Source organism: Arachis ipaensis, chromosome B04, assembly GCF_000816755.2.
Source record: "Arachis ipaensis cultivar K30076 chromosome B04, Araip1.1, whole genome shotgun sequence".
Classification (NCBI taxonomy): domain Eukaryota; kingdom Viridiplantae; phylum Streptophyta; class Magnoliopsida; order Fabales; family Fabaceae; genus Arachis; species Arachis ipaensis.
In genome coordinates, this window is record NC_029788.2 from 1,328,473 (window position 1) to 1,339,036 (window position 10,564).

A 10,564-nucleotide genomic window follows, 5' to 3' on the forward strand; every position below is an offset into this window, starting at 1 on the left:
TCCGCGGAAACCACTTCCCCTAAAGGAAACAGCAAATGCACGGAAGCGCCAACTAAAACACAATGCTTCAGGAAATTAAGAATGAAGTACTTTCCATTAATCGCACCGTACAAGATCGAAACTTGAGATTGCAGCCACGTCAGTGCCTCGTTTAAAATGGAGCACTCAGAGTTTCGCTTCTCCATGTAAGAAGCAAGAGCTTCTCTCAGAATCGCTTTGAGGCACAGACAACACAGCAAGAATATGTGTTTCTGCATAGGCGAGTCTATTACGACGCCGTATCGAGGTGAGTTCGCTATTATCCACGGCGCCAGGTCACGCTCCTTCGCAAACCCTAAACCTAAAATGGCGCGAAGAATAGAGTCTGAGTGCTTAGGGGGAAAATCGTTCCACGATTCTAGTTCGCGCATAATTGCGCAGTATTCAGAAGGAAGGAGGCGAAAACGCAAACTCCGGTAATCGAAACTGTTGTTTATCGAATCGGTGCAATCGAGAGATAGAGGGGATGGAAGGGTGAGGGTTTCTGTGGTGAGGGAATTGGCGTTGGAGAAGGAAACAACACCGGGGCAATGGCGGTAAAAGAAGTTGGAGGTGAAGTGTAAGAACGGTTGGAGTGAGAGGGTGCGGTTGGGAGGGGAGTGGAGTGTGTTAGGGTAAGCAAGGGACTGGAAAGGGAGGGGGATGGGGCAAGGAGAGGAGGGGCAGCGTAGGTGGTGGTGGAAGAGGGAGTCAGGGGGCAGGAGGTGGTTGGGGTTAAAGGGGCATGGGATGAGGTTGGTTGTTAGGTTGGGAGGGGGAGGAGTAACTTGGAGAGCAGTGTTGGAGAGGGAGAGGAGGCTGTTGAGGGATGTGAAGGTGGCGGGGAGATGGTTAGAGGCTGAGGAAGGAGTTGGAGGTGGCTGAGGACAGTGACTCATGGTAGTGCTGAACGATGTCATCTGCAACAAACAAAAAAAAAAGAAAAAAGCAAAAGGATGAAGGAGAGACCTATTTGTAAAAACCAAAGTTCTGAATACCGAACTGGTCATCGAACCGTTCTAGTAAGATCAACATAACAAAACAAGTTAACAAAAACAAGTTAACAAAAACAAGTTAACAAAAACAAGTTAATCCAATCAAAACAAGAACGGGAACTGCAACCTACTAATTAAAACAACCAGCTAAAATAAGAACTGCAACCTCCATCCAGCATTCGTTCAATATATGGTTCTGCACAATTATCTCAATTTAACCAAATGCCCAACTAAGTGATTCTGCACCAAAAAAAACTAGGCAAGATCTTCAATAAATAAACTAAATCATACTGATCTAACCAAGCAAAGGAGGGAAGGGACGTCTCTGAATCTGAACAATAAATGAACAATAGAAAAAGCAAGGAAACAACCATCACTTTTGGTATGAGACTCTGAGCAGTGAGCAATGAGCAGAGTATGAGGAAGAAGGAGCAAGGTTAACATTATTCAACAACTATTCAACCCAGTAACAACAGCAAGGTTCACAGATTAACTAACAGCAATTATTCAGAATTATCCATAATCCTAAAAGAAAAAATCACAGTTCACAGATTAACTTAACAAGAAGAAAAATTAATAGTTCACAGTTCACAAGATTAACAACAAAAAAAATTAATAGTTCACAGTTCACAGTTCACAAAATTAATGAAAATTTATTCAATTATAGTTACAAAAAAAAATTTGAATACCAGGGACTGAGGGAGCGCAGAACAGGGCAGAGCTGGCGCAAGAGGGGGACAGGGAGCAGTGGAGCACGATCGAAGGCTGAAGGTGGAATAGAGCTGGCGCCGGCGGGACGACTGCGCGACGGAGGCTTCGACGTTGCGACGGTGGCTGCGCGATGGAAGGGAAGAAAGTTGCGACGGTTGCTCGCAACGGAGGAGAAGGAAGATGCGACGCCGCGACCGTGGCTTCCAAGTTCGCAATTGCGTCGGCGGAGGTAGCAGGCGGTGGCTGGACGGAAGTGACGGAGGAGCAGGAGCTCGGACTGGCTGAGTGTGAGAGAGGCAGGAGCGCGTTTTGGTTAGGGGGGCAGGGGCTTAGGGCTGGGGCTGGTAAGGGTTGCCTCCCGTGCCCTAATGTGCTACAAAACGGCGCCGTCTAAGCTTAATTAAAAAAACCGACCGGGTTACGGTTCGAACCGGTTTTCAGAATAGAATGCATATGCTTTGGCGTGAGAAAGTTGAAAATATTTAATTCTAGAGGTCAGAGGATGCAGCGCGCTACAATTTTTATTTCCCTCCTTTCCCGCCATGTTTACAAGTTGCCGTAATTAATCCCTCATTTCTTTTTAGCTTGGAAATCAAATTTCAAAAACAAAGCCCCATCAATGTCGACACCGCAGCGATTCTCCGATGCCAGAAATGATTCTTCCAATGCTTCACCTTCAATCCCCGATTTTCCTCTCCAAGGTACATAAGTTCTAAGCTTCTTCAAAACACTTCGCTCATTGCCTTCAGCAAATAAATAATTACATAAAGTAAAAGATAGTGAATATTGTGATATTGCTAATGTGCGGTAATCTGTTCCAGGCTGCTCAAATCGCAGTGAAGAGGCTGCGATGTTTCGCACTGCTATGGGAAAGCCCGTTCGAGTAGGTCAATCTTCCATCGCAAAAGCTTTATCTCTCCTCGGCAACGATGCTGATGCTAACGGCGTCGTTCCACAAGGTATTTCCTTCTGTTCGCTTCCCTGCTTTTAATTTAATTATTCCTGGTATTATAAGATAGCGAAATTAGAAATTAGTTATTCAATAACCCTCAGTCCCTCACTCTGGGGGATAGTGTACGTATTAGTTACTTAGGTATTTTCTACGATGATTTCTCAGTTAGAATTATGATTGAATTTTTTTAATAAAAATAACTTAATCTGGCGAGATAAAATGAATCTCATTCTGCAAATAATGGAGTCATCGTTTCGTTTGTTTTCTGTGTCTTGAGGGGCAATGAATGTCCAATTTCATTTTTATTGTGTAGCTCGATTCACACTAGTCGTTGCATTTTAAGACTTGGATGGTGATGATAGTGTTGGCGTTGGTGTTGAAGGTTTACGTTAGCTCGTCTATCTCAGGTGTATGTGCCTCTCTATGTAACTGAAAAAGAAAAAGAAGAAAAGGAAATAACAAAATTTCCTATTTCATCCAGTCAATTCAATCACCAAATTATAGGAATGCTGAGAAAGAGAATAGTTATAAAAGAGTACTTGCATTCAATGCAATTTTCTCATCAATATGTAGTTTGAATTGAATGAAGTGCTTTTATTTTCTTTTGAATGATTTCTTGTGAACTGGATTAATAAACTGCAGGGGAGGAGAATGAAACAGATGATAGTTGCAGCTTCTCAAATTCTCTGTTCACAACAGGTTCCGGAAAAGGAGTTAATATATCTTCTAGTGGTATGGATAGAGCAAAGTCATTACTGGGATTGGAACAACACACTGTTGGTGGTAACTTCCAAAGCCCCGACTATACTAGAAAATCAGATGTCATTGATGAAGCACGTGAGATGCAACACTCATCTCATTTACAGAAACATGAAGTTGTTAACAGTTCTAAGACAATGGATCGTGCATTGTCTCAAAGCCCTTCAGTTGATAGTAGTCATGCATCGAAGAATGATTTTAAATTAAAAGTAGTTCAACCAGATTGCTATACTCCTCTGGTTAAAGAAGCTCCAATCAAATTCCACACTGCAGGGGGAAGATCTGTATCTGTATCTTCTGGTGCGCTACAACGTGCAAGGAGCCTTCTTGGTAATCCAGACCTGGGAGATTTCATTAGTGGAGGAGATGCTGGTGACTTAATTTTATCATTTCCAAATGAGGCACAAGGTAACACGCCTTCATCTTGTCTTACAAGTGATTGCAATACTCCATCAGTCCATCGAATAACATCACAGGGAAATTATACGGCACAAAGTTTTGCGCATCCCTCGTGTTCTTCTGTGAAAAAAGAATATTCCACCAAGTTTCTTCGTGAAGGTACTGGAAATAACTTAATCATGAAATTTGATGCTGTTGTGAAGGAAAGTGAATATAGCACAAAAATTAGCAACTGTGGGCAAGAACCAACTAACAGTCATTCTTTGCCAAATGGCTTATCTTCAAAAGTAAATCCACTTGGAATGTCATCAAGAAAGCCACTAGCTGCTATTTCCTGTAACAATAACATACTGAATACAAGCAGACAGCCTGCTGCTAGTGATAAAAGGAGACTAGGATCACGAGTAGCTGTTTCTCCCTTCAAACGGCCTCGTATTTCCAAAATTTCTGTTCCTTATGACCAGGATGTTGGAGTTTTCTCTAATGGTAAGCTTAGCTTAGAGTTCACCGAATGTTCCTTTTTCTTTTTACTAGTTGCGTTGCTCATTATAATGATCTTAAGCTTTATGATATTCAGGTTTGTCTGAGTTATCTTCTGAAGTTTCTGGATGTAACAGAAGGGTTTCTACCCGATACCCATTTCGGCATCAAAGGATGCAGGTCAAGGAATTCTTTGGAGAGCCTACATTCAGGCAGAAGGTAATGAATGTACTGCATTAGATCAATGCTACATTATATCAATGCTGATTATTATCTTCTGTTAGTTAGGACCCCTCATTATGCTTATACTAACAACTCTTTGTGCAACAAGATTACAAAATGATTTTTGTATTGGTTTTATCATTTTCATAACCAGGTTAGGCAGGTGATATCATTCAATGCCGAAAAGTACATGTTCCATGATGGATCTACTCAAAATAGTATGGGAGCAGAGGATTTTGTCCATCTATTGGCTCAGCATGGGGCTTCCACGCATTTTGCTTCTAATGAGTAAGTTGCTGCTGTCCTGAACTTTTGCTTTTATTAGTGAAACTATTAGGAGTAACTTGGTTCTTTGTTTGAGTCTATTCAAGGTTAGATCAATAATCAATTGGGCAGCTAAAGCATGTCAGAAACTAAAATCCACCTTATATGTTCAGTTTTTATCTGAATAACATGGAAATTTGGGTTATTGTCTTTAATGCACCTCCGTCTTGAATTTAATATTCTATCAAAGATTGCTACTTTCAATTCTCTTTATTGTTTCCCATATGTATGACCCATAAACAATGTTCTTTTGTGTTGCCTTGATTGATGTAGTTTTACACTCAAATTGCTCATATATGTAGTTGGGTGAAGAATCATTACAAGTGGATTGTATGGAAACTTGCATGCTACGAGAGATGCTGTACTGCAAGACCTGTAAAATTTTTGACAGTATCAAATGTGCTTGAGGAACTGAAGTACAGGTATGTAAGTATGTAACTGCTGTATGAAAAGCAGATAACATATTTTGGCTCTATAAAACTAATAAGTAATGTTGACATATGGTGCATAGATATGAAAGAGAAGTCAACCATGCACACCGATCTACAATCAAGAGAATCCTTGAAGGGGATGCACCGCCATCTTCAATGATGATTTTGTGCATTTCTAGCATTCACTCTGATCACTTTACAGAAAGTGGGAAGTTTGTTGAGAAACAAACTATGGACCAGAGCAGTGAAGTAGTAAAAGTTGAACTGACTGATGGATGGTAAGAATTGTGACTTGTAAGCTTCTAATGGCAAAATATAAGGTTCCGTTTCTTTTAGAATGATTTTACCTTGCAGGTATTCTGTGAATGCCGTTTTAGATGTTCCATTGTCAAGGCAACTTGCTGCTAGGAGATTGTTTGTGGGACAGAAACTTCGGGTAACATGGTGTTTGTTGGTTTTTTTGTGTACCATATATGACTAAAACATAGGTAATAGTATTTACATTCATTATGTTTATGCAGATCTGGGGAGCAAGATTATGTGGCTGGGATGGGCCAACTTCGCCGCTTGAGGTACGATTGTGATTGAATAATTCATATAATAACTGTATATTATTACACATTGATGCTTCAACTGGTGAATTCAAGTCCCGGGTTCTCCCAATATGGTGGAATTCTAGTACCTTGGTTTTCCAATAAGCAAACATATATACATTTGTATATTATATATTGTTATTCCTTGTCAAATGGTCTTGTCAATTTCTGTTCTAATTTCAGGTTTCATCATCAGCAGTTAGTTTATTGTTGAACATTAATGGAACATGTAGAGTTCATTGGGCTGAACGATTAGGATTTTGTAAGCACTTCTCATCATTTGGATTCATTCTTTTTAATTTCAGGAGAAAATAGTCTCTTGTTCTCTGAGCTTGTTTACTTGAGCTAATTCACAGGTAAGGCGGCTGGTCCACCTTTGGCTTTCAGATGTATAAAAAGCAATGGAGGTTTAATCCCTCAAACTTTGGCAGGAATCACCCGCATATATCCTATTGTTTACAAGGAAAGGTAACTTTTAATTGAATACGTCATATAGATATATATACTTGAAATAGGTAAAGAGCATTTCAGAATTATTCTAGTGACACAATCACGGAAAGAATAAGTAACTTTTTTTGTCATTAGGTTGAGCAATGGGCAGTCTGTTGTTAGGTCAGAGAGGATGGAGAATAAAGCGATGGAGGTGTACAACCAGAGGTGTATCCTTAAACTATTTGTCGACGTCTTTTGTTATCCCCCCAACCCTTTTCTGCTTATTTTAGTTGTTTCCTTGAATCTTTTGTTTCCCTTTTTGTCTCACTATGCAAGTTTTCTAAATTCTAAATTTAATCTCTTTTCTTATTTATTTCATTAGGTAGTCAATAGTCTCCTACAATTTAGTGTTCCTGCCATAAGGATAATTGTAAGACTAGGAACAATATAGCTTTGATGCAAGAGTGACATGTCTCGGAAGGTGAGATTGATCATCGGGCAGAACAAGGGGTAGAACATAAAACACTGAACTAGATTAAGTTAAACTGCAAAAATTGGATACAAAAAAGGAGGAGTGTGGTGCACACCCCTCTTCTCAAGTGTGCCTGATATAAGAATGAGTTCAGAATAGGATAAAAGATGTTAACTAATTCTAGTAATAAGATGTTAATTTTACACTGATTTTATAAATGGTAATCTGAAATATAATTGAACGGCTATAGATGCCATTAAGCAGTAGTTGAGTCATTAAAGCTGCTGCTGGGAAAGGAGGGAACAGTTGTAAGGTTGAGTTGTGATCATTTTCCGTTTGTCTTGTCATTTTGTAACAGTAACTAGACATTTTTTCCCCAATTTGTATCTTGGGCTCTTAGCACTGCGCTAAGAGTTCCAATTCTGTGCAAACACACGATACATTTTGTCTAGCTGATACTATTTCCCACATAAAATATCTAACATTGTCTAATTTACAACAAATAAAACAAATTACTTGGCATCATATAGCAAAGTCTAGAAAAGCTGATAAGCTACTTACTATGCCTTAGTGGCTGTTATTTGTGCAACCTATTTATTTCTATTGGGTGATGTGACTCAGACGTTCTGCTGTTGTGGAAAGCATCATCTCAGAGTATCAAAAGGAAAGAAGCGGTCTGCATACTTATGATGACTGTGATTCAGAAGGGGCCAGGATTCATAACATGCTGGAGACTGCTGAAGAACCTGAATTCCTAATGGCAGATATGAGTCCAGAGCAGCTTAAATGTTTCTCTGCTTATAAGGCCAAATTAAATGTGAGGTTATATATTCCTAACTCAATGGAATTCGACATTTCAGACAGATATTTATGATCCCACGTACATCTTTAGGCAATCACACAGTCGGAGCAGGAAAAATCAACTGATAAAGCTCTGAAAGATGCTGGCCTGAGTCACAGAGATGTCACACCATTGATGCGCATACGGGTGGTTGGATTAACTTATAAAGGTCGCCAAGACAAGCGTATAGAAGGCATAGTAACAATCTGGAATCCTACAGAGAAGCAGGTGAGGCTATTAAAGTAATTGAAAATATTATAATCGTTTTATATGATGCACGATACGATAGTGGATACGACACAGCACAGGTGAACACACAAATTTTAAGTTCTTATAACTCTTAAAAGAACATTGGGACATGACATATATATAAAATATCATATATTTTTTATATATAAGATATTTTTTAGATAAATTATAATAATATTTTAATATTTAATTGATATTAAAATATTTTTTTATTTAAAGTATTTTTTAGATAAATTAAAATGATATTTTAGTATTTTATTGATATTAAAATATAAATTAATTTTTTAATTATATAAAATATTTAAAATATATTTTATTTTAATAATTAATAATATATACTTTTTTTAAACTCATTTTAAAAATATATATTAAGAATAAGGTTGGTCTGACATGTGATTGTATTTAGGTGTGTTTATATCCGAATAAAATTTTTTTTATTTTTTATTAAGATATAGTTGGACACAGAAGACTCACCTATCGGACGAATATCAATAAGAATAGTATCCGAAATGTATCCAACGCGGACACGATCGAAGTGTTTGTGCTTCATATGTTTTTGTCGTGCTAGCTTCATTCTTCAATAAATTGCTATTTTGTTACCCTCGCAGTGTCAGGAACTGGTTGAGGGAGAATCATATGCAATTTCAGGACTTACACCAATTTCAGGATCTGATTTAGATATCCTTCGCTTGCAGACTAGAGGATCTTCCACCAAGTGGTTGCCTCTATCTTCTAACACAAAGCAACAGTTTAAGTACGTACATTAGACTTTACAGTCAAAACTAGAATTCCTACTGGTTCTCGGATTCTAACTCCAGCTTATTACTGTCGTCCTTTGCAGGCCATTTTTCATTTCTCGAATATCAGCCTCATTGTTAAGTTTTAGTTGCATCTCACTTTCGAGGTATGTTCCTTTTTCTTAATATATATTTTTCTGGAATAGCAAGAAAATATCTGACATTAGCCCTAACTCCCTGTACAGTGAGTTCGATATCGCTGCATATGTTGTGCATGTGGGAAACACGTATGTGTCAAATCATCAGAAAAAACAATGGGTTTTTGTGACTGATGCATCCGCCGGGAATGGTTTTCGAGCAGACAACTACTCCAACTCTTTACTTGCCATTTGCTTTTGCTCTCCCTCAACTGATTTTGATTCATATCCACCTATCAATTATAACCTTGCTGGATCCACGGTAAGTTCAATGGATGGAAGAAATTTATATCTATCTATCTATCTATCTATATATTTGTTTATGTTTACTACTATTTTTAACTACTAATATCTTTATTAATTCTTTATCTTTACGGTTATCGAGTTTACGGTTCAACCGGCCGGTCGAGCGAAGTTGGATAATATTGCTTGGAAGTGCGAATTTTAGAATTTGCTGTTATTTTTATTTTGATAAAATAGTATTTATAGTTATTAGTTATTACAATTATTTTATTATCATTTTATATTTATATATTCATCTCTGCACCTTTCTTGTGTTTCTTTTCTTTGAGAATGAGGAGTGAAACAATTGAATTAACATGTTATAATATATTATTATACAAAAAAAAGATAAAAAGACAATTGAATTAAATAATTAATATATTATTATGTACTGTCTAGGCTGTAATGTGTTATTTCAGAAATCGGATGAGTCCAATATCTTCTTTATATGCAGGTTGGTTTCTGTAATCTTATTAAAAAAGAAAGGGATGACAGAAATCATATCTTGGTTGCTGAAGCTACTGAAAATTCAACCTATTATCTGAGTTTTGATTCTCCACAATGTTCCCACCTCAGAAATTCTGCCAGTGAAATCAAAAGATGGGCAAACAACTCTAGCTTGGTATGCATCATCTAACTCTACCTATCAAAACTTTTTACTTATCATGCAACTTCTTATAGTGACATTTTATATTATTATTATTATTACTATTTTTTTCCTACAGACAATAGAGAAGCTTAAGCAAAAGGTGCTACTTATTGTTGGTGATTCTAGAAGCTAGAAGAATATGTTAATGTTGCTCTTTTGCCTCTTATAATAGATGTCGGATAGTCAGCTGAAATTTGTACATTAAGATCTTAGTTGATGTCCTTTCGAACTTGTTAAAAGTTAAAACCATCATTCGAGTTGGTGCTGAACATTTTGTTTACTTTTTTTATTCTAAGTAAATTTATTAAAAGGATACGACTTTTGCAATTGTGCTGACTACAAAAGTAATAAATAGAAATTATTTAAATTCTGTAAAATATGCGTAGATAACTTGCTGCTTGGCTCCTTCTATTAATTAAACTATTCTTTTATTTTAGTCAATGACAATAATAAAGAAATTTCGTGGTTTACAAATTCAGTTTTAATTTTAGTCTTTATTATCTTATCTTATATATATTATCTTTATATTATCTTCTTATCTTATTTTATCTTTATTTTTATCTTTCGTAAATAATACTCTATATATATTTAATTTTACCTTTGAAATTAGTAATTGAAATACTATCATAGCTTTGTCCTTGAGACTACATAGCTTTATATGATATCAGTCAATTATTTTTTTCTCTTGAAAAATTATTCGTATACATGCAAAAGAATGAACTATACTTATTAGAGTAAAGTATCGTTTTTGTTCCTAATGTTTGGGGTAAGTCTTATTTGTGTCCCTAACGTTTAAATCGTCCTATTTGTATCTTTAACGT

General features: G+C 36.9%; 2 protein-coding genes across 3 annotated transcripts in view; one reads left to right on the forward strand and one right to left on the reverse strand.

The window, feature by feature from the left end:
- The window catches only part of LOC107638322 (U11/U12 small nuclear ribonucleoprotein 48 kDa protein), a gene marked incomplete in the record, with an annotated part of 4,911 nt that extends 3,075 nt beyond the window's left edge, over positions 1-1,836 (reverse strand). Inside the window, 2 exon segments of the mRNA XM_021120357.1 lie at positions 1-938; positions 1,703-1,836. Of these exon segments, the coding sequence (XP_020976016.1) occupies positions 1-938 (938 nt within the window).
- LOC107635814 (protein BREAST CANCER SUSCEPTIBILITY 2 homolog A-like) lies at positions 2,256-9,965 on the forward strand. Of its 2 annotated transcripts, none has more exons than XM_021120356.1 (19): positions 2,256-2,425; positions 2,546-2,683; positions 3,319-4,320; positions 4,412-4,533; positions 4,691-4,824; positions 5,163-5,282; positions 5,372-5,569; positions 5,646-5,727; positions 5,813-5,863; positions 6,068-6,146; positions 6,241-6,352; positions 6,470-6,541; positions 7,410-7,605; positions 7,681-7,857; positions 8,574-8,632; positions 8,720-8,782; positions 8,861-9,074; positions 9,549-9,716; positions 9,820-9,965. In XM_021120356.1, the coding sequence occupies exons 1-19, from the start codon at positions 2,344-2,346 to the stop codon at positions 9,874-9,876; spliced, it is 3,126 nt and encodes a 1,041-aa protein (XP_020976015.1). In that variant the 5' UTR covers positions 2,256-2,343; the 3' UTR covers positions 9,877-9,965. The 2 variants fall into 2 exon arrangements, with proteins under 2 accessions (XP_020976015.1, XP_020976014.1); XM_021120355.1 differs by having other exon boundaries at positions 2,258-2,425; positions 8,487-8,632.

Bases quoted from the DNA above. Each gene is read 5' to 3' on its own strand.
- LOC107635814 (XM_021120355.1), top strand. From the start codon at position 2,344: ATGTCGACACCGCAGCGATTCTCCGATGCCAGAAATGATTCTTCCAAT. The intron at 6,147-6,240 runs GTAAGCACTTCT...GCTAATTCACAG, and splicing joins GGCTGAACGATTAGGATTTT to GTAAGGCGGCTGGTCCACCT. The intron at 6,353-6,469 runs GTAACTTTTAAT...TTTTGTCATTAG, and splicing joins CCTATTGTTTACAAGGAAAG to GTTGAGCAATGGGCAGTCTG.